At 41.1% G+C, this 24,487-nt stretch overlaps 1 protein-coding gene across 3 annotated transcripts in view; it reads left to right on the forward strand.

Moving 5' to 3' along the window:
• CYRIA (CYFIP related Rac1 interactor A) overlaps positions 1 to 24,487 on the forward strand; it is a 108,159-nt gene that overhangs the window by 73,484 nt on the left and 10,188 nt on the right. For all 3 annotated transcript variants that reach the window (XM_030311613.2, XM_030311614.1, XM_030311612.1), the window contains 7 exons: positions 2,636 to 2,715; positions 18,421 to 18,542; positions 19,801 to 19,906; positions 21,731 to 21,867; positions 22,550 to 22,627; positions 22,809 to 22,925; positions 23,016 to 23,095. In XM_030311613.2, coding sequence (XP_030167473.1) covers positions 2,646 to 2,715; positions 18,421 to 18,542; positions 19,801 to 19,906; positions 21,731 to 21,867; positions 22,550 to 22,627; positions 22,809 to 22,925; positions 23,016 to 23,095 — 710 coding nt within the window. In that variant the 5' untranslated portion in view covers positions 2,636 to 2,645. The remainder of the gene's footprint in view (positions 1 to 2,635; positions 2,716 to 18,420; positions 18,543 to 19,800; positions 19,907 to 21,730; positions 21,868 to 22,549; positions 22,628 to 22,808; positions 22,926 to 23,015; positions 23,096 to 24,487) is intronic.

Consider the following 24,487-nt stretch of genomic DNA (forward strand, 5'->3'; position numbering starts at 1 on the left):
GCTAAATCCATTCAGGTCTCTTGCGACACATTAATAGCACAAAACCAGGAAAATCAAGAATATTTAACTTCCATTAGAGCATTTTATGTGGAAGCTGGGACTGCTATTAAACTGTAGAATCATCTTACTACCAGAAGTGTCTCCAGGTCTGAAGTGGAACTGTTCATTAAGCTGGAAACAGATTCTTTCCAAGAGACCCCAGGAGGGTTTGTGAATGTTGCTCAGCAGTAGGGATGGACTATACCAGTTCTGAGCTTCTGAATTTGCCAGGATCTACCTCATACAGGGCTTTTGCTCAAAGGTATCTTAAAAAAAAATGTGCATGGGAGGAAGAGAAAAATGACAGGAAGAATAAGGAAGATTCTTTTTGGAAGAGCAAAGCATGGTGTTTGCTTCCCAGTGTGTGCATACACGCGTGTGTATGTGTGTGCACCCACGTGTATGTGCATGCCCAGATATTCATATACCACGAGATGGGAAAAGTCTAAGAAGTATCTTGTCCAGCCTTCTGCCCAACACATAATTCATTTTTGCAATATTTTTGCAGGCTAGTAGAACACATTTCTACTTAAACAACACCAGTTACAGGAACTTCACTATTTCACAAGGCAAAGCCCTCAATACTCAGACAACTCTAATGTTTTGTTTTTCATGACTCTGAATGAAGATCTTCTTCAATTATTTCTTCAGTGACCCAGCTCTCTTCCCTAGAGCTGCATGCAACCTATTAATCCACCTTCCACAGGATAATCCTAAATAAGTATTTGAAGGCTGTTGTAATCATCATAATGATTATGGTGGTATCATCATCATCATTATTAACACTGGTAGTACATAACATTTCTTGAGCACTTCCTGTACGTGATGTGCTAAGCATTTTATATTTCTATCTCATTAATCCTCAAGACTCAATGAAATAGATAACATTTCACTTATTTTATTTTATTTTGAGAGAGAGACAGAGAAAGAGAGAGAGAGAGAGAGAGAGAGGGAGAGGGAGGATGAGTGGGGGAGGGACAGAGAGAGAGGGAGAGAGAGAATCCCAAGCAGGCTCCATACTCAATGGTAAACCCTATGTGGGGTCTCATGACTCTGAGATCATGACCTGAGCCAAGATCAAGAGTTGGAGGCTTAACCAACTGAGCCACCTAAGTGCCCTGAAATCGATAAATCTCAAAAACTCATTTTACGGATGAGAAAACTGAGGTTTGGAGAAGTAAGGCAGCTTGCCCTGGGTAACAGAACTAGGATGGAAATCAGGCTTCCCCAGTCTCGTTTCTAGCTCCACATTAGTGACCTATACTGTGGATGATGTGTGCAGGTGTTTTTTCATGGGAGGATTATGGGGACTAGACTACCACCTTCTGCATCCAAGGGAACTTCTGGCTGCATACTGTCTCACACAAAGCATTCTCCTCTCATCACATCTTTCTTAACAGTGGTGTATTTTTAGGAATTCCTGTGTCAGCATAAACACTGTTGGAAGCCCTGTGCAGAGAAAACTGCAGCCTTGCGGTTTTCTTTTACTGGTCCAATGATTTTTCAAGTTGATCCTTTACAAACTGAGGTGTCTGAGTCGTGAGTTAGAGAAATGCCTTCCAAAGAGCACAGCATCCAGCATCAAACTGTGGCTCCGTGAGTAGGTGCCGAATGATTGAATGGACCAGTGGCCTCCTGAAGAAAATAGTTTAACGTCTAGAGCTGAGAGAAGTAGAAATTTTGTGTTCTACCTCAATAATAACTATTTCCCTATTCTTTCTTTTTTTAAGTTGGGATTGCAAATATGTGTCAAATTCGTATTTCTCTGCTGGTTTGATTCACCCATGCAATTATGCTATAATTTCATTGAAAATAACTTTTTGGATTAATATGAATACCTTTTCATGTTTACACTTCATGAAGTACCCAATCTTGTTACCACTGAAATGTCAAATTATGAGAGCTTCTGACTTTCCAGCTAGTTGCACCTCTGGGAAATCTGGCCTCCTCCACAGGCCATGAGGGGTCTCCGGAGCTGTAAATCTGTGTTTTCTAAACTCCTTTCTCCAGAAATTTTAAGAAACTGACCTTTCTGGAAAGATATTTTAATAATGCTCTTGTTGTGCTTGTCCATTAACATGGTATGTTCTCACATCAGTGGAAAGGAAACAAAGCAAAGCTCAAGTATTAACTGTAAAGATTCAAGGACTTGGTGAAGGGCAAAGGGAAACCCATAAATACACCTAAGCCCTCCCTCCTATAACTAAAGTACCTGATTCTTAGAATAGAGTGTTCTTTGGTTAATTGTCATTATCATGAATGAGACCCAAGATACAAGTGTATTCTTCAGAGACAGCTTGTGACGTTCTTCTCACTGTCGTACTTTATATGTTTTACACTGGATATCCCTAACTTCTGGAGAGCCAGGACCTCACAGATGTTTATCCTACCCTGATTCAGGAAGGAGTTGCTAAGTTACTAGTCACCTGGTGTGGAAATATTTTATATCAGATGCAGTTATTGGAATTCCAGAGTGATGTACACAAATTAGTAAAATATGTCCAACCCTTTAAGAAGTCTGTTTTTTTTTTCTTAAAAAAAAAAAGTCTATTTTTCATCCTTTTAATGGTATTTGGTTTTGTATTGCCTCTCCTAGGTTTGCTGGGATGGGAAACCTGCTCAAAGTCCTTACCAGAGAAATTGAAAACTATCCACATTTTTTCCTGGATTTTGAAAGTAAGTTCCAAAAATCAAATGATAATGACGGGAACCTTTTACTTTCTTAATAGCTTGTTGATAGAGAAGTTATAACATAAAGATTTTATATGATACTTAAATCCAAATGTTACCGTTCGTTCTTTCTGAGTCTTCAAAGATCATTTTATTTCTTTCTTTTCCTGTTATTTTTTTAAGAAACCTAATAGGAAAAATTTGTAATGTATGTAGGGTTTTCTTGGATTTTACAACCAGTCAGCTTTCATCAGCTAGCATCAGTCATCATCATGTATTTTTCTTAATAATTTTTATGAAATGCTATGTCATATTCTAAAGAAAAATAGTATGTATACTAATTTATGTAGATTAATATAACAAATATCACTAGACACAAAAAAATTATAAAACTAGAAAATAGGCTTACAGATTATTTTTGAGTCATCTCTGTTTTTTATGTTATTTGATTGCACAAAACTATTTCAAAATTTTGAGATACCCCTCTTTAATTTGAAGGTTATGTTTCTTTTATGAAAAATTTATTTTTTTTTTCTAAAGTAAAGTGGCTTGTGCATTATGACTGAATAAACATGGAGGTTATTATTCTTATCTTGTTTATTTTCTTGGTTGAATATATTTTCAAATGAGTGACACATTCATGTTTTATCAACTAAGCTTATGGTTCCACCTTCACTCCTGTATTCCCCCTTTTCTAAATCACAATTCTACAATAGCAAGAACATTAAATGTTCCTATTCCCAGTGTTCACTGTTTGTTGCAAACTTTAATCTGCTTTAAACTTTAAGTTTTCAAGTATCTACTTATATCAAAAAATAAGTCAGAATTTCATGGCATATATATTAAACTTGCTAACAGAGATTTTCTAAGTAAATGTTAGAAGACCCTTTCAAGATACAGTAAAGCAAAAGATGACTGCTCCCTAGATATGCCTTTTCTGAATCTTTCGTGAGTCTAAAATAACTACTTGGAAAGGAAAAGTACTCCCAAAACTCATGGGTCCTAAAAAAAGTGTTGAATCTAGATTATATTCCATGAAGATATCTCACTTCTGATTTAACTCATTTTGCTGGTATCGTTGCTTGGATGGTTTGGTTGGTTTTGATTGGGTTGGGCTGGGGTTGGTTGGACTGGTTGAGTTGGGTTGAGTTGGTTTAGTTGGGTTGGCTTGTGTTTGGCTAGGTTTGGTGAGGTGGCATAGGTGGCCAGCGGTGTAGGTGGGAACTCAACAATAGAGTGATTTGACACATTGAAAGGAATGGGCTTTTTTACTGGTGTAACTTTCACAACTCCCATATACATATCTTTGTTGTTGTTACTATTGTTGTTAAAATGAAAATTTATTAGTCACTTTAACGAATTTTACAAGATAAATCACCTCTTATCCTACCCCCTCATATTACTACTTGCGTGTTTAGTTGATTCCTTCCACTTCTTGTCACACGCATTTTACACTGTTGCAACTAGCATGTACGAAGTCCAAAACAGACGTGGAGGTAAAATACCCCATTCACTCAAAACTTGGGGGGCATATGAACACCTAAGGTAGTCAAATGTCTGCACTTTTTTTTTGAAGCTCTAAATTCTACACACATCTGCACATGCTGCTTATAATTGCCTACCAGGTTCAGTGGCCCCCATTTGTCTATTTACCTGTTTTTGGATTCTTGGCTTTCTGTGCTTTTATAAAGAGTAGTATTGAGTTCCTTGTCAAGTCTAATTTTAAAAGCCTTCCAAGTGATAAAATAAAAATCTTCAGGGATTTAAAACACTGGTTTTCAAAGGGTGTTCTCTGGAGTACCAGAGTTCTGAGGTTATTCCTCAGGGGATCCCCAGCCCCTGGCTATAGCAGAGGGACTGCTCTCCTTCTTTCTTATGACCTAGTAGTCTGGTCTGCTCAGTCTTGTAGTTTGAATAGTTCCTTAGCTTTTTCTTATTTTTAAAAAGGTCATGGTGGCTAAAACAAAAACAAAAACAAAAACAAAAACATTTAAACATCCTGAATTTTGATAGTGGCTTATGGTACTGAAACTCAATTTGTAGATATGTTAATAATTTCTTCAACAAGGAACATGTAGAATAGGTTCTCATGCCTTGTGGCTCATTAGGACTAGAGCAATAGTATTTAAGGAAAATATAAAACTATCAATTTATAGAAAATATATAAACTATTTATTTCCTCATCAATCCCAAGGAGAAGGTTAACATTATTTCACTGAGACTCTAAAAAGATAAATAACTGGACAGAAGTCAATAGTGAAGATGACTTCACTATGAAGATGGGAACGTGAACACAGGTTTCTGGCTTTTATCCTCCTTAAGTGCTTATCACAAGCAACCTCCATTTCTGACTAGGGAAGGACATCTTATTTCTCTGCGAACCAAGACATCTCATGGAAAAAATACTTTTTTCTTAATCCTGAAAACCCTATTTCCTAACGGTGATTTTCAAAACAGAATGATGATGGGCCAGAAGGGTAGGAAAGGTCAGCTGTGGTCATGATTTTTCTTTAAGTCTGTAGATTTCAGCTCAACTCAGTAGTGGTATGTGGAATATGGGTACAAGCATCCATGTAAGGCAGACAATGTCAGAGAGACAGAGCTAAACAAGGACAGTCATTGCCTAATGGAGTCTGAGGCTACTTTGCAGATAATATCAGCCCAGAGTTCAAGACAAGATAAAATAAGGGGCTTAAGGGCACACCACACCCTGGGAGTAAAGAAGAAGAAAAAGAATGCATCTGGTTTCAGGAAACGGAAGACTACGGAAGGAACTGGAGAAGTCTTCCAGCAAAAGGTGGCCTTTGGAATGGGTTTTAAAGAATGAGTGATTTTTCTATAGGCATACAGGGAGAAGAGTTTTCCAACAGTGGAAATGGGGATAGGAATGGAAAGGGCATGTTTGAAGAACAAGAAGCCCAATTTAGAGAGAATAGCACGTGCTTGCTGAAAGGAAATGCGGGCAGAAAGGGAAGGCTGGCTTGGGCTAGACCACAGCGGTTGCAGAAGCTCAGGGCTAACAGTCCGTAATCGGGTCTGTAATTGGGTTTGTCCTCAAAACGCATAGCTGAGGGGAGCTGGGTTGCTCAGTCGGTTGAGCGTCTGACTTCATCTCAGGTCATGATCTCACAGCTCCTGATTTCCAGCCCTGCATCGGGCTCTGTGCTGATGGCTCGGAGCCTGGAGCCCACTTAAGATTCTGTGTCTCCCTCTATCTCTGCCCCTCCCCTGCTCATACTCCGTCTGTCTCCTTCAAAATAAATAAACATTAAAACAAGATTAAAAAACAAAACCAAAAAAGAATAGCTGAACTCCCTGAGGGAAAACTAGAAAGCAGACAAGAGCACGGCAGGCAGGAATGTTAGGTGTGCTCATGCTTCAAGGGAGGTTGATTAAGTTGGAGGACTTTTCCTGGAAAAGAGGAAAAAGAGATTACACTATTAAGGAAGGAGAACATCTCACTAAGCCGAGACCAAACTAGGCCTGGACCCTACCGCTCAGGTTTGCAACCCAGCACTTAGCCCCATGGAACACTGATCGCCAAACAAAGCCTCAGTAACAGATGCTGGCCCTGTGAAGGAACGGAATAGAACACGTTAGATTGAGGCAGTCAGGAGATCACAGACAGTAAAGAAGGAGGGAACGTAAGTGGATTCACATGTTGCAGAGTAGTCAGGATGGATAAGGCTTGGAAAGGGAATGGCAAGTTGGGCATGACTACCCCACTACTAGTGGCACCTGGAAAAACAGATTCGAGAGTTATTCCTTTGAGTATAGAGGCTGGATTGCAAAGAGTTAAGGAGAAAGAAGGGGAGGGAGGAAGGAAGGCCAAACAGCATGTAGCAACAGCTTAAATGAATTTGGCACCTCTACTTTGAGTGTTGAATATCCTTTTTGAAGTCAGTGATGGAATATAATTGAACTGGGTCAAATAGATATAATTAAGCTGGGTCAAAATATAATACAAAATTAGACACATCTGTCCCAAGGTTTTCTAGTTGTGTAGATTTAATTTAAATTCTTGTCTGACCTTTGCAGTGAGTTCTATACCCTTTGCTCACATTTCTACACAACCACTTAACATCTTTTTTATTGTTTTATTTTTCAACCCACTACTTTTTTTTTTCCCTTTTCCGTCTCTACTGTCATATTTCCATTTCTTCTTTGAAGGCTGGGAGACAGAGGGGGAGTAAAATGCAACCTAATCTTGCATGAGTGATGGTTTGGGAGACACTGTACAGAAGACGTATGCCTGAAGGTCTGTTGATGATTGTTCAATTGAATCCACTCGTTAATGGCACCCAAAGTGGGCAGCAGACATTAGACTTTCAGTGAAATCGTTCCAGTGATTCCCGGACTGAAATGATCATTAGAAACATCTGGTAGATACGGTTTTTACATAGTTGTCTGAAAGTCTCCCAAAATTCTGATTCAGTGGCCTAGTTCCAGGGATCTGCTTTTGCCCACATCTCCCAGGTGGTTCTGATGATTAACCAGTTTGGGAACCACATTTAACTAATGCATCCAAATGAGGCATTAACTCACCCTAGGGTTTGGGACAGGGGATGTAACCAAGCAACCTTTCCAAGATCCAGAGCTGAGGTCTCCAGAACTGGTCACAGAAAACTCCTTTTAGTTCTCGTTGCCCTGTTTTTCCCTTGCCACATAGGCAGTAGAGAGTTAGCCGTTAATCACACCTATGACTCTCGAATGACACACTTCTTCAGTCCTTCATACAGTATCTGCCTTGGAGTGGAAGGTCTCTAAGACAGGTCAAAGTTCAGGTAGACTAAAATCTATGCAAGGTCACCTTGCTTCAAAGACACTCTGTTTCAGTAAACAACTTGATCTATCAAAATATTCCATGGGGATTGAGTCGTGTTTCTCCAAAGATAAACAAATGACAAATAAGCACAGGAAAAAAAAAACATTCACTAGCCAAGAGGGAAACGCAAATCAAAACCACGAGATAGCACTTCACCAGAGAGAGAGTAGAAAGTGTTGATGAGTGGGGCGCCTGGGTGGCTCAGTTGGTTGAGCTTCTGACTCTAGATTTCAGCTCAGGTCACGATTTCACAATTTCATGAATTAGAGCCCAGCATTGAGCTGTGAAGTTTGTTTGAGATTCTCCCTCTCTTTCTGCACCTTCCCCACTTGCACTCTCTCTGTCTCTCTCAAAATAAATAAAAGTGTTGGTGAGGCTGTGAAAAAATTGGAACCCTCATACACTGCTGGTGTGAATGGAAAATGGTACAGATGGCTTGGAAAACAGTTTAGCATTTCCTCAGACACTAAACATAAAGTTACCCTGTCACCCAATGATTCCACTCCTAGGTATATACCCAAGAGAAATGTATCCACACAGAAATTTGTACATAAATATTCATAGTAACATTATTTATAATAGCCAAAAAGTGGAAACAACCCAAGTACTCATCAAATCATGAATGGGCGAATAAAGTGTGATGTGTCCATTCACTTAAATATTCTTAAGCAATAAAAAGTAAAGTACTGATAGATGGATATATTGAAATAATTATGCTAAGTTAGAAAAAAAAACAGTTACAAAAGAGCACATATTGTATAATTCCATTTATGTGGGATGTCTAGATTAGGCAAATCTACAGAGATAAAAAGTTCATTAGTGGTTGTCTGGACCTGGGGGTGTTGGGAAGAAATGGGGAATTGCTAATGGGTTCAAAGTTTCTTGAGGAATAAAGAAAATGTTTTAAAATTAATGATGTCAGTGGTCGTACAACAATGGCAATATACTAAACATCACTGAAATGTATACTTGGGATGAGTAAATTATATCACGATAAAGCTGTTACAATAATAATAATAATAATAATAATAACAAGCATCTTTTGGAAAATCTGATTTCTTGCTTCTGGTTAATTCTGAAGCCATTCCATCTGCTCAGAATAGATAACTTCTCTTCTTTGCCCGACTGTTCCACTGTTTAACATTTATTTTTATTGAGGCATAATTTATATGCACTGAAATGCACAAGTCTTAAGTGTATATTTCAGTCAATTTTGACAAATACCACACTCTGTCAAGACAGGATGTTTCACTCCAGAGAGTTCCAGTATGCCTCTTCTCTGACAATCCCCTGCCCCTGACAAACACCCAGAAACAACTACCGGTCAGATCTGATTTCTATCTCGAAGATTAATTTACCTAATCTATAAGGTCTTGAACTTCATATAAATGGAATTATACAATCTATGCTTTTTTGTATCTTCTTCTCCTTCAACATAATATTTTTGCTATCCAACCATGTTATTACGTGATGCTAATTCGTTCCCCCTTTTTGCTGAATACTCTTGTTGTAGGAGAGTCTGTGTGTTCATTCCCTGTTGATGAACACCTAGACTGCTTCCAGATTTGGGCTACTATGACTAAACATGCTGTGAACGTTCTTGTAGAATCTTCGTGGGCATCATTTCTCTTGTATTACCATACCTAAGAGTAGATTTGCCGGGTCAGTTCTATGCAACTTTTCAAGACAGTGTCAGATAGTTTTCCTAATGGGAGGTACTCATTTCCATTCTTGCCAGCAGCTTAGTCTTCAGACGTTCCACACCTTCCCCAACACTTAGTATCCTCAACCTTTTCCTTTTAGCTAGTCTAGTGGTTGTGGGATGTTTTCTCACTTGTGGTTCTAATTTGCATTTCCATGGTAACTGATAATGTTGAACCTTTTTCACGTGCTTATGGGATATTTGCTTAGCGTTTTTAGACCATATTGACCACTTAGGTCTTCTTCCCATTTTTAATGAGTTTCTTTTTCTTTGTATCAATAAACTGTGGGATTTCCTTACATCTGGATACCTGTCATCTGGGAGTTAATAGCTTGCAAATGTTTTCACTCATTCAGGGCCTCGTTTCTTTATTTTCTTGACTTTGTGTGAACAGAAGTTTTAAATTTTGATGAAGTGTGATTGAAGATTGTTTTCTTTTGTATGAAGGACACGCTATATCCTTTTTAAGAAATCATGGCCTACCCAATGGGCCTAAAGATATTCTACTGCTTCCTTCTGGAAGTTCTAGAAACTTAAGCTTTAAATTAGGTCAGGCGCCAGTCTTGAACTAATTTGTGTGTATTTTGTGAGAGAGGTTTATTTTTTTTCGTGTGTTATCAGCTTTTTCTAGCACAAGTAGATTGCTTGAATGCCCTTATCAGAAATCAGTTAACTGTAATGTTTGGGCCTTCTCTTCTTTCTTATTGCTTTACTGATCTTTTTCACTAATTAATACCCAAATATAACAAATAATAAGTCTCAAAGTCAAGAAGAGTAAGTCCTTCAGGTTTGTTGTTCTTTTTCAAGATTGCCTTGACTACTCTAGCTCCCTTACTTTTCTAAATAAATTTTAAATTAAGTTTTCAATTCTTACAAAATAATCTTGCTGAGATACTGATTATAATGATATTAATTTTTTTAATGTTTATTTACTTTTGAGAGCGAGAGAGAGAGAGAGAGACAGAGACAGAGCATGAGCAGAGGAGGGGCAGAGAGAGAGAGGGAGACACAGAATCCAAAGCAGGCTCCAGGCTCTGAGCTGTCAGCACAGAGCTGGACACGGGGCTCGAACTCACGAACCAAGAGATAATGACCCGAGCCATGTGGGATGCTTGGTCAGCGTGGGACGCTTAACCGACTGAGCTACCCAGGCGCCCCTGACTATTATGGTATTAAATCCATAGATCAATTTGAGGTGAATTGACATCTAGATGATATTGATTCTCTTACCTAGGAGTATGGTATATCTTTCCATTTGTTTAGATATTCTTTAATTTCACTCAGCAGGATTTTATAGTTACTAGAGCTCTTGCATATCTTTTGTTAAGTGTATCTTCAAGCATTTTATATTTTGACCGTAACGGCTTTTTTATGCTTATGGTCTGTATGGCGTATGTTTCCCCATCTGATCTGTGCCTTCACCTTCACAGTGTGCTTCTTGTCAACAACAAAAGCTAGTTGGCTCTAGCTGTCCATCCATGCTGATAATATCTACCTTTTCATTGGGGTCAGCAGCCCATTTACATTTAATTAATGTTTGTACTTGAGCCTGTCTTGATGTTGATTTCTATTTGTTGTATTTGCTCTTTGTTTTTCTCGGAATCTTTTGAAACATGATTGATGAAATAGAATAATTTCGGTACTCTCATTTATCTTTTCTGTTGGCTTTTTAGTTCTGCCTCTTAGGGCTTATTGTAGAGATTATAATATACATCTTTAAGTTACTGCAATCTGTCTTCAAAATGTCTTCTTCATTTCATAAAGAATTCAATAATCTTGTCACAGCATATCCGATCACCCTCCCTCCACCCTTGTGCCTTTTATGTTTTGCTTCGACATCTGCTATGCACTCCCCATTTGCCATGTGTGGTGGTGGTGTTTTTCCTTACATTTTAAACTCTCAATAGTGTGTGTGTGTGTGTGTGTGTGTGCGCCCGCACGCGTGCACATATGTGTGTGCACGCACGCGTGTGTGCGTAATTTAAATAGATCTTTTGTATTGACTGACGTATTTACTTGTTCCGGTGCCCTCCAATTCCTTCTTACATAACTAGGTGTCTTTGCTTTCATTTCACTTCAGCATGAAGAACTTCCCTGCAGAGAAGATTTGGATGGTATCTTATGCTTCTATCACTGCATATCCGGTGTCCAGCAGAGAGCTGGGCCTGAAGTCTAAGCTTAGGAACTTTGATTTTTTTTTTTATTGATGCTAATTCACTAATTATATGCGGAGCATCTCCTGCGTCAGGAGGAACAAGAGGAGTGGGGATGAGATCTTAGGAGGCAGAGAGGCGTGGAGGGATGACATAGGGCATATAAATATAGGAACATTGGGAGAACATGCCCGCTTCTTCAAAAACTATTATAATTTTGGGGCGCCTTGGTGGCTCAGTCGGTTAAGCGTCCGACTTCAGCTCAGGTCACGATCCCGCGGTCCGTGAGTTCGAGCCCCGCTTCGGGCTCTGGGCTGATGGCTCAGAGCCTGGAGCCTGTTTCCGATTCTGTGTCTCCCTCTCTCTCTGCCCCTCCCCCGTTCATGCTCTGTCTCTCTCTGTCCCAAAAATAAATAAACGTTAAAAAAAAAAAAACAAACTATTATAATTTTCCTGAGGAGAGAAGATGCAGACGCACTGGATAGACAGTAATAGTACAGGTCATACAGAAACCTACCTGGAAGAATGGAGAGCAGGTGACGGGCCAGCCAAAAGAGAAAATACAGGAAGTCTAAGGCTGAGCTGAAGAAAAGTTTCTTGGCAGGCGGTAACCGAGAAATGATTTTCTTAGAAGACAAACCCACCTTTAAGAGCATACCGAGAACGATAACAGTGGTCATGGGGTGGGGTGGGGGTGGGGGTAGTTGGGAAGGCAATTCTAAAGCCTCTGAACCATTATACTCTCAGAAAGGCTCTGAATATTTTGCTCTATTGGGACTATGGTCTCCTACTTTTCAAAACGAGGAGGGATGTCAGATTAGCTGCTCATCTGTGACGATTTTGCTGATGCAGGCCACCCCCTGCCACTACTGAGGTCTTGTTTCACATCTCCATCTCTGCTAACATCCTCACTTCTGCTAAGGCTGTTCAGAAGAGGCTAGATAATTTGGGGAGAGGAAAGGGGGGAAGATAGGAGATGTTCCTGGTCACTTTAAAAGCGAAGCAAACAAACAAAAACCAACAGAGCAGACCTGGAAAGCAATTTATTTATGCCAACATAGAAATCCGGTCATTAAATTCATGAAATCTCTAGCACTTTTGCTTTTTAAATGCTTTTTATCTTTGTCAACATCCTTCTGCGGGTCTACAGGTCCTAATCCCAACAAGACCAGTTAGAGAGGGGACAGGGCTCTTGTCAATGTCCTTCCTTTTACCAAGAAGTAACCTGAGAACCAGAAAGATGAACTGATTGGCCCTGAGGTCTCATATGCAGTGAGTGGCGAAAGTGACAATAGGAACTAAGGCTCAAAAATCTCTGTCCTCTGAGTTCCCTCCTCCTGTGACATCACAGGGGTCCCACTGCATGGAGCTGAAGTAGATGAGCCTTCAAGCTTCAACCCTTCCTGCTTTATACAGGACCTCATCGGAAATTCCATAGGAGAGGGCTCTGGGCTCTGGTGCAGGACAACTGATGTTCCTCTACAAATAAATATGTCAGCCCAGTTACACACATTTTCCAATGGATCTTTGCAATTTTATGGGGTTTCTGTAAGCAGTTAGCATTCTGCTGTAAATCATTACTGCTTTATATCCCCAAATGTTAATCATAGATAATTAGCTGTGTATCTTCGTTTATCCTGAAGGGGCGAGGGGCAGAGAAGTAAGGACGTGGTGGAAAAGAAGAGCTATGGATTTAATCTATGGTTTGGGCAAATCTTTGTGCTGTACCTTTCTTCACTGTTTATACAACAGCTGGCGAGGTGCAGAGATAGAAATATATCCTATTGATGAAAGGCCAGAGCTTCCTTCAAAGCCAAAGACATCTCCAAATAAATTGTGTCTTCTACTCACATTATCTTCAGTTGATTTGTTTGATTCTCTGTCAGATTTTCCATACAGTCCTGAATAGGTTGTTAAGAGAAGGTATGTGTGTTCCCGATGCTTGTGAAGACAGAGTGTGTTGTTGGCTGATTTACAAAGATAAGAACACTTTGATTTGACAGCCTGGTTTGTGCCCTGGGGTATGTTCACCAAAGATGTTCCTTCCTGACAAGCATAGCACTCAGCCACCTTCCTCTCCATCCACACGGTGGAATGTTAGGCATTCTGCTCTCAGTAAACATCACAGTCCTCCATGGCAAAGCCTCCACCTGACCCCAGTGACACCAGAATCCTGGCTGTTAATATCCATAATTACTAGCAAATTGAGCCCGAGGAGGATAAATAGATCCCCTGTAAACAAAATGAATACTGCTTCACTGTCTTCATTGATAGAGGGTATTTTTCCATTAAAAATTCTAGGCACTTGGAATTCAGCGATTTCTTGACAATGTATTCAAGGTCACAGTGCACATGATACATTTTCATACCTTCCACAATAGCAAGTCCAGAACAGGGGTTTAAATCATTCCCTGGGGAATGGCCTGGATAGGCTTGTTCCAGGGCCCCTCAAAGTATTGGTTTCTGAAATTGCCTGTGTAAATCACAGGTTTTGTTTTTTTTTTTAACAGCTTTATTGTTAGACTAGAGCAGCCCAGCCTGATGTAACTATTCTTCTCAATGGCAATGAAATAATTGACAATGATTAGAATTTTAGAATGTGATTCTCGGAAGAAACATCACCGAGAGATTCACCGGCTACCACTGACAATAAGGACTCATTTCCATCAATAATGTTATTGGTGGGCATATGCACGTGTGTGTACCTTTGACAAAAGGTCAATCTTTGTGTTAAAAATAGAAAAAACCCGTAATTCAGAGTTCCTATTCACTCAGCAAGTGCTTTAGGAGGTGGCTGATAGGTTGAATATCAGCAGACCTTTTCAATCACCAATTTTGCAAGATGTTTCTCTTTGACATCTGAAGACACCATACATTTTTAAAACATGGGTACCAACTGAATCTGAATATGGAGACCCCAAAGCCTCTTAAAGGGATATTCTGGAAAACAAGTGATAACAGCCTTAAACTTGGGATAGTCAACTTCAGTGCGGTTTTTCACTCAACAAATATCCTAATAGTGTATTAACCACACTGAAGAGACATTGAGGCTGTAGCTAAATGATGGCTGATTTAAAAACACAAGTGTTAATGAAAGTACGAATAGCCAATTTGATTGTAGGTAGATGGATATAGAGAGAGACAGAGATAGAGATAGAGGTATAGACATATATCTATATCTATCTATATCTATATAGATAGATATATAGATAGATATGTAGATATCTATATAGATAGATATATAGATATGTAGATATCTATATAGATAGATATATAGATATATAGATATCTATATAGATAGATATATAGATATAGATATATAGATAGAGATATAGATATATAGATATAGATATAGATATAGATATAGATATAGATATGGTATATATGGGTATAGATGATATGGGTATAGATACAGATGATACAGATATAGATATAGATAGATATAGATGATATAGGTATAGATAGATAAACAATAACAGTGAGAGAGAGGTAACAGTATAGAAGCCATTTGGGAAGAAGAGACAGAGGAGAGGATCCAGAAGTAACACGATCTTCACTTCCTTTAGTGCTTCCCAACACTCACATTCTGTACCACCTGGTCAACGTCCTCATTTATTTATTGAGTCATGACATACGCACTGAGTGTCTCCAATGGGTAGGACATATGGAGGCACCGAGAATAAGAATATAGACTCTGTCTCCAAAGATCGCCAAATACAAAGACAAGCAGAAAAATCGTCATAAGACATAGTGTGAGTGACAAATCATTCATTCAGTTCTTTGAATGAGCAAATCTTTCTTGAGCAGGCATTATGTACCAGGCATTGCACTAGGTCCTGGAGGTTTAACGAAACAAATAAGGCCAGAGTCCCGCAGCCTAATGGATCAGATTCTCGTTCATTAGTCCTGGCTGTCTAATCACTTAGCTGGGGGATCAAAGTAGAACGAATCATGAACTTCCATAGGTATATGAGCCGATGCCGAATGTCACTTAGGGTTACACCGTCCTCTTTCTATTTGAAGAAGCAAAATACACAGATTAGAGCTTCTCCCAGTCTGTACTCTCCACCCTGGAAGTTGACCCCACTTGTGATTTGAGTCCCCAGAAGGTAGGGACCATGCTGCCAGCATCAAGGGCCTCGTTGTTAGCTGAAAGAGGGGACTTCGGTTCCATGACAGGGGAAGGAGAAAAAAAAGAGGGCATCCGCTAAGACTAACAAATTATGGAAGAAAATGAGCCGACACATTTCTAAGTCAGGATGAAGAAGGACTGATGGATTGGATTTCTCCCATCCCACCCCACCCCTGCTAAATGGGGCCATATGAGAAACGTTTTTTATGAAGACACCAGGACATCTGCCAAAAGAAACATCTCCCCAGAGAGAGAGGCTGTGACCGGGGGTCCTGTTTCATAGGTCACTGCGGTGCCGGGAGAGGGTTACTGTATGATGGAACCTGCTTCGCTGAAGCCCCAAATCTGCCACCTCTGAGAGAGAGGCGACACCGCCCCAAGTTGTTCGTCCAGCTCTTTATGGTCACATCAGGGTCAGTGTTGAGTTGGATCAGCAAGATTCCCTTCACTTGGGAGCGAGAGTGAAGCTTGCCCGTCTGCAGCCAGGACCCCTTTGGGGCTGCGCTATTAGAAACCGTCTTTTTGAAGCGCCTAAGAAAGGCTTCTGTTTTCAAAAACTGACTGAAAATTTTCTCCTTTTGTGTTAATCACCAGCAGAATGGGTTTTTGTGTTTGTCCGGCTGTCTTCTTCCAGCCACTTCGCTTTAATTTGGTTTTGTCTAAAACTTACCAAGGGGTGATTTGCTGAGATGGAGTCACCGTGACAGCCAAGTTCAGAAGGCTTCCTTTTCTGGTCTCCAAGTGCCTTCTTTACATACTGCTTTCTAATTAACATTCAAAGAGACTCACCCCTCAGAATCTTGGTCACAGCCTATTTTTCTTTTCTTCCTCTTCAAATATCTCTCTCTCTTTCTAGGAAATTGCCTTTTTTGGCTGATGATTTTTCAGTTTATTCATCCAAAGGAGGAGAGGGTTGGAGGGAATGAGCTTTTGTTTTTCCTTGTTTTCTGGGACCTCTGTGCTGCATTTTTGTCACATGGTTCTCTTCCCTGACTTTCTTCTTACTCAGATATAGCCCTGGAATTCTGTTCACTGAAATGCTGTCTTCAGTGACAGGCTTCCTAGCTCATGAGGTTTTAATGGTTTCTATTTAGGACATCCTTTGAGAAAAGTTTGGGAAAGCAGGAAAGGATAGCCTACAAAGTGATTAATAACGTGCATATCATCGCACCAAAGAATTTTATGGAAACAGTGGAAGGGCAGAAAAGGATAAAGGAATAACACGTTTCCTCTTGCCCCTCTGCCTCCCAGGCTAGGATCTGTACCATAACCTGCCAGATCTCTGTCATGTTCTTCAGGTCGCACTCCCTTCGGCCTTCCAGCCAGCCAGCTCAAGCCCATCCTTTATATTGAGTGACTGTCTCTCCTCCCACACCACACTTGTCTTTTCCTTCTCTGAATCCTGGTGCACACGCACTTCAGTCCTTACCCCTTCTCTCATTGAAATCCATCTCCTTCCTAAAAGGCAGAGTTTGCAAAATATCCGAATAGTCTAGAGGGACCTGGGATTTTTCTTTCTAAAGAGAACTCTCATACTCTGATGAGTTTCGCCCTTCATTTCCCAGGTAACTCCACCAATCTCTTAGGTCTTAGCAAGACATGGTAAGGAAAATGATCTAAAAATGGGCATCTTTTCTCAAAGCTCTGGCCTCAGATTAGGGGAGGTCCAGCAGGTGGCGGCCGAAGCAGAAGCAGCCGCATCTGGCCCAACCCTTCCTCTGATACTCAGCCCTCCTGTAAGCCCCGTCGGCATGGTCAGCACCGTACTTCAATGTCACCTAGCTCAGGAATTCTGTCTCTTATACTCTCAGAGTAACACCTGTGAATTATTACCTTTCTCAGGATCAGCCCTTGGTGCTCCCACCGAGACTTGTCAAAACTGGGATTTGATCTGGGGAATGTTATAACAAACATAGCTCTAACTTACCCTTTCATGAGTGGGGTCTCCTGAGAGAATTCACTACCTTAGGACTGGGATTTTTGAAAACAAATTTTTAAGAGGTGACATCTATCCCCCTTCGATTAGCAATGCCTTTGCTTGGGATGGAGGCTACTTTCCTCACTAGCCCAGGCAAGCAACCTATTTTATAGGTATTGTGAGATTTACCACCAAAATCCACCCACCAACCCCCGCAAAATACTCAAAGGGACAAGAACATATATTACCTACAGGAATGTAATCAAGTGGGAATTTGGAGCTAAGGGAAATGCTTCTGTGGTTATCAGAATATGCTCGTCATTTATGTAAGCCTGAATGTGTCACTTATTCTTGTGAGTAGCATTTACAGTCAAGACCAAAGATGAACAGTACAGGTCTCTTTAAAAAAAAAACTCCTGTACTTCTTGAGTTCATGTTCAATGGGAAGTCTCAATGCTTTCTCCGTGTCATTGTGTTCCAGAAAGATACATCTCCTTCATGGCTCTGAAGGATTATCTAATATTTTAAGCTTATTTTTTATGTGGAAATGTAAGGGGGACTGCTTTTCCCGTCTGTACTCAGATTCACAGGCTTTTAGTCAGAACAGAAATATTCAGTAGCTTCTCCTATTAAATGTGGACCCCAAAAAACAAGATTTATTTCTTCTGTCACCCAGTTAACTGCTTGGCACATGATAATCGGTGTGCAAAAAGCATGTTCTACACAAACAAATACAGTACCCGCAGTGATTCCAACATGCTTGGTTTGACGTGCGCAGAGAGACCGATGACTGTTTCGAACTAAGTAACATACAGAAATCGTGTTAGTTTCCTTTCCTAGCAGCTTATTATGTCAACGAGTAAAGACCAAACCTGTAGGAATCAAATAGGACTGTCTATCAGGTAGACTGAATGCTAATCTTCTTCCCAAGCTGTCTGTAAACACAAGCCCTCTGTGTCTTTTGGTTTCCCTTCTGCTCAGATGCCCAGCCCACGGAAGGAGAGAGGGAAATATGGAACCAGATCAGCGCCGTCCTCCAGGATTCTGAGAGCATCCTCGCAGACCTGCAAGCTTACAAGGGCGCGGGGCCAGAGATCCGAGATGTATGCCAATGATAACACTGAGCTGACAGCACCCTCGGAGGAGAAGGGAAACCCACACACGCACACACACCCAGCAAGATTAAGTAATAGCCCTAGTATTTCCTAGTGTACTAGGAAGAACAAGGAGGGTAATGTGTTTTTTAAAAAAGTATGAATGGCCCCTTTTATTCTAGTACATTAATCTGAACACACGGTGCGGTAGACCGTGTAAAATATTAGCCATTCTTTTCTCCGTCATACATTTGTTATCACAGGACTGACGTTTAAACAACGATAGATCGGTATATTACTTCATTTAAGGGAAACGTCCATACAAAGCCTATGGACAACAGTTGAAGCATAAGTCATGAGGTCTGGGTTTGCACAGACTTCCAGCATTTTGTAAGAGTTTTGGCAGGTTCCACAGTATCAGAAACAACCGCCATGAGCTGCCTTGCTTTAGCCTTGCTTTAAGTAGCCTGTAGGTCTATCATCTTGCAATGACTTGAGATTAAAAAAAAATAAATACCCGAAAAACAACAACCGAAACAAAATTGCCAACATGGCTTTTAAGGCTGCATAATGCCTTAAAGGCAAGAAACTTGATACTCCTTTTATGTGAAATAATTAGCTTTGTGGCAGCATCAACACATATACAAATGTGCACACATGCTCACTTAACACACACACTTTACGGCCACTGCCGCCATCCTTCTGGAAAAAACACCACTAACGCTCTAGTCCTTAAGCTGCTGCAACCCAGACAAAACAGCATTTCTAAGAAAGTGACAGCTTCTCAAAGGTGGTTATTCTCTGTCGTGGTCCCCATTAATTTAGGTAATTTAGGTAACATCACAGAACGGAAGGAACGTAATATGTATCGTAGAGAAAGAAAGACATCTTCAGGACCTGCACTTCCTAATAAGCACTGGCTTGACTTTAGTAGAATCAAAACGTGATGGAGGAAGGCTGAATTGCTTCCAATCAGATTTGCATGTTTTTTTTTTTTTTTTTTTGCATTTAAAGTAAGAGAAACAAGTAAGATGATATAGGATCTGATTGTAGGGTCATTTGCATTATGGTCAAGTGCTAAAATCTCATTCTAACTGAGCATCTTGGAGGACAGTCCCGTGAACCGATGTCAGTTTAAGAGCACACTAGCAAAATAGATCAGGACTTGTGTTTTTCTTCAACTACCATACTTTCTCAGTCTTGAGGCATTTTGATGTGGAGGCTATTGCTTCTTTTTTAAACAGACAATTCTGTCGCGTTTTTGTAGGCGATTCAAAATCCCAACGACATCCAGCTTCAAGAAAAAGCTTGGAATGCAGTGTGTCCTCTGGTTGTGAGGCTAAAGAGATTTTATGAATTTTCCATAAGGCTAGGTGAGTATGTACGTGTAGTTTTTATCCTGTGTGTGACGGAGTTATGTTACAGAGTTTGAGAAAGAAGCAGGAAGAGCTAGCTCAGTGACCTGAGAGATGTCCCACATCCATCGGCAATGTCTTAGGAGAGGCCACTCATGGACAACACGTGTGGTTTTCATTCCCTTAAATTCATCTCAGAGTTCCTTCCTCTGAGGTTCTTGGCACATTGGGGGTGTCTCTTCTCCTGGGTGTCCCTCTAGTCTTGTTCTCAGCTAAGTCTCACTCGTAACAGTTTTGTTGTGGTCTGACCACATTTCTAAATGACAGGGGAGTTGAAAAAGATCACCGACTAATCCAAAAAAGAACTTGATTGGTTAGAGTCATGTGATAAATTTAATATAGTAAAACACAGGAAAAACAAACAACATTCCGCTCTTTAGCCTTAAAAGCAACCTGTACAGGTTCAGAATGGCTTTGCAGAAGCAAGAGTAAAGTCAAGTCTGGTTGACAGGAAGCTTGATGTGTCCACCTATGTGATATAACCACTCCCCCAGGATACAGCTCTCTGAGGTTCCATCAGTTAATGTAATATATCTAGAAAGAAGAAAGGGGTAGTCATGTTCTACTTTACTTTTTCTGTAAGTGAATGCCATATTTTAAGAGTTAAACAGAGAAATAAAAAAATTGGGGGAGAATAATAGCCATGGTGTCGAGAGAACTTGAAGCTAAGACCCAAAGGAAGTGGTTGAATGAGCTAAAACAGTTTTGTAAGAACAGAGAGCCTCTGAAGACTCTCAGATAGCTTCTCCTCTGTTTCCTTTTTCTGTTTCTTCAAAGTGTGTATCTAGACCCCATGAACTGAAATCTTAACGAGCCAGATTTTTAACAGAAGGAAAAAGATACCACCAAGGTAGAACTGGCTGACTCAGAAGGCCAGGCATTCCCATAAACGGAAACGGCAAGAGATGTCCTTGTGAAGATGCTGTAAAAGACCATTAAAAACCGTAGATCAGGTGCCCGCAAACTTTACCGTAAAGAGCGGATGATAAATCTTTTAGGCTCCTGGGCCCGCCTATCTTTGTTGCACCTGCTCAACTCTGCCATTGTAGGACATTAGTAGCCATGGTCCACACATTAAGGAACAGAAACAAAGTGTGACTGTGTTTTAATAAAACTTTATTTGCAAAAGTTGACAGTGGGCCAGATTTGGCCTGTGTGCCATAGTTTGGTTCCAACCCTTGCTGTCAAGGATTGGTTAAACCACTTGGCATTGTTAGATATACGTTGAAGGAAAAACTGGAGGGAATGTTTGGAAATGGACAAGAGGATTTAATGAGACTGTTTCGGGGACAATAATGGAGGTCGGTATCACAATGGGTTTGCAGGAAAGCTCCCCTGGATCAGGTTGGAGTATAGGGGCAGAGACGAGCTGGAAAGGGACCCAAAGTCTTTCCCTGCAGTGCAGGTTATCTAGCCATGTTTTCTGGGCCACCTCATCTCCTCCCCTGTCATGAAAGGCTATCTCCTACACATGATCCAAAAACACGTATCTGTGGTTTCTGAACAGTGGCAGGAGTTAGCACGGTGCACACCGGAGAGTTCAGCCGAGCTCTGAGAGACTCAGATGAATCTGTGTGGCCCTGGGGGTCGCAGGGGAGGCAGTCTGCTCAGGCATGATGGGCTCCCTCTTCTTATCCACACACATCACCCTGCACACAGTTATGGCAAAAAGCATGGAGAAGAAAGGTTATCTCTGAGAATGTCTGCAGGACCTAAGAACTATGCTTTTTGAAGAATCTCCGTGGGCCACCTCAAATGTGTATTACTCACTTTGACTTTCAGAAAAAGCTCTTCAGAGTTTATTAGAATCTCTGACCTGTCCGCCCTACACACCGACCCAACACCTGGAGAGGGAGCAGGCCCTGGCGAAGGAGTTTGCGGAAATTCTTCATTTTACCCTTCGATTTGATGAGCTCAAGGTTAGACCGCACACGCTCAGACAATTTAACAAACTTGTCCTGAGTACCTACCGTGTACAGGCACTCTGCTAATGCCGTGGGGTGGGGAATCAGTGAGTAAGAGGTGTCTCCTTCCCTACAGAGACATGTAAGCTGAGAATTTGCCTTCCTTACAGTAAAAGTGATGTAGGTCAGTGGTTTGTAAACAGAAATTCAAAATCTGCCAAATTCAATAAGAGGAATCCTTTTCAAGTGGAGAAGGACTCCATCCTGATGGAGAACAAGGATTCTTTCCCTGAAATCTAGCTTGTAGCCATACGATAAAATAATAAGGCTCTGAGGATTTTAAAAAATTGTCTTAAATGTATAGTTTTTTGTGAGAGACAGTGTGTGAGCAGGGGAGGGACAGAGAGGGAGACACAGAATCCGAAGCAGGCTCCAGGCTCCAAGCTGTCAGCACAGAGCCTGATGCGGGGCTCAAACCCACGAGCTGGGAGATCATGACCTGAGCTGAAGTTGGTCGTCCAACTGACTGAGCCACCCAGGCACCCCTCTGAGTATTTATTTTTAACCAGAAGTTGCTTTGACTGTTACAACCAAGAGACGTCCTATTATGTTTATATAGTCTGGTGTCTGGGCTCCTAATGCGCATCCCCCATCTGATGTGGAGAGATGACCTTCTTTCCTCTCTTCTGAATTTCAGATGAGGAACCCAGCCATTCAGAATGACTTCAGCTACTACAGAAGGACGATAAGCCGCAACCGCATCAACAACATGCATGTGAGCCCCTGGGTCCCCTGGTCTGTGTGTGCCCATTCCCCATGTCTTCCTCTGATTTCTGCTTCAGGCAGGGCACAGGGAGAAGCCAGCCCTCTTCTGTGATTCCCTTTCCAGCAGACATCGTGTCGGGATTTTTGGCCATCTGTTTATCAATTGCATGTTCTCTTCTTACTTTCATCAGCTAGACATTGAGAATGAAGTCAATAATGAGATGGCCAATCGAATGTCCCTCTTCTACGCAGAAGCCACGCCAATGCTGAAAACCCTCAGCAACGCCACCATGCACTTTGTCTCTGAAGTGAGTGAAACTACGCGCCGAGGTCCTTTTTTCTGAATTACACGTAAAAGCTGCTAGCAGGACTAACCTCCTTCTGTGTCTCCCTCTTAGAACAAAACCCTGCCAATAGAGAACACCACAGACTGCCTCAGTACGATGACAAGTGTTTGTAAAGTCATGCTGGAAACACCGTAAGTTCCATCGGTGGTGGATTCATGGTCAGGGTTCACCTAGAGAGGGCCTGTTAATATGTTGACGATTATGATGGTGACGACGATGGTGACATTTGGGTCAACACGTTAACATGGCCATGTATATGATCTGAATCCATTTCACAAAGAACGCTGGATGCTAAGTGTAAGTCGCCCCAATTTGTAGTTGAAGAAGCTGAGGTCCAAATTGGTTCACTGACTTCCCAAAGGCTGCATAGCTTGTTAGATGGCAGAACTGTGACTCAAATCAAAGATGCTGTGGAAGATGTGGAAGGGCCACGTGGAGGGTTGGCCTAAATGACTGGGTATTATTATGAGTATGTGGGAGGAAAGATTTGACAGAAGATTTAGAACAAAGGGTAGAAGTAGTAGGACTGCGGCAAGGGTGATAATGGAGCTTTCTCTCCATCTGTCCTTCTCATTCTGTCCCTTCCCTTCCCTCTCTGTCTCTGTCTGTCTCTCTTAGTTTCTTTGTGCTTAAACTAGTTGCTAGATTTTCGAAATGGCTGAGGTCGTTAATGGTGAGGCAGCACAGTAATGAGGAGATACACACCCACAAGTCAGGGCTCCAGCTATCTCTTTAGCTACTTCTGTGTGCCGGCAGATAAGCGAAATGGCCTGTGTGGGCCTCGGTTTCCTCCTCTGATGAAGTTCCCATAATGTCATCTGTGCTGTAGAGGGCTTGGGAGGGCCAAAGACATCAAAAGCACCTTATAAAATGTGATGCTCTGTTCATATGTAAGATGGTGTTAATTTCAAATATTTCACTTATACCAAAGTTAAGACTTGTTCCAAGACAGAAATAGTAATCATCTTCATTGTGGGCCTAATTCATAATGAGAGAGATGTTAAGAAAGCCTCTAAAATTATCTTGAATTATCTGAATCATCAGGGACCCTGTCAAGGTAAGTGAACAAAATTCACACTCCACAAGTACTCCCGGCCCAGTGAATGGTACATAATTTCTTTTACGCATCTTTGCCAATCCAATTCAATCTGCAGCCTGTGTCTTAACAAAGGAAGTTACTCCGACTGGAGACATGATCGCTGCTCTGTAGCAATGAGCCTGATTCTTTCTCTCCATAATGAAGCCATTATTCTCTATAATCTTGGACAGCCAGAGGGACCCGCTATAAAATATTCAAGATTGATGGGTGGGGGGGAGTGATGTACGTGATGAGCTGGCCCGCTGAAGGGCAGAAGAGAAGAGAATTTACTGCCCTCTAATTTACCTTATTTTCACACTGAATTGCTGATTGGATAGATTCAAGGAGAATGATCATCATGGGTTTCTTTAAGAACGTATTAACCTGGTTGTTGCAGGTATGGGATTGCTCTCAAGAGATGATTGGAGGAGTCTAAAGTAGCCAG

This window comes from Lynx canadensis, chromosome A3, assembly GCF_007474595.2.
Source record: "Lynx canadensis isolate LIC74 chromosome A3, mLynCan4.pri.v2, whole genome shotgun sequence".
Taxonomy (NCBI): Eukaryota; Metazoa; Chordata; class Mammalia; order Carnivora; family Felidae; genus Lynx; species Lynx canadensis.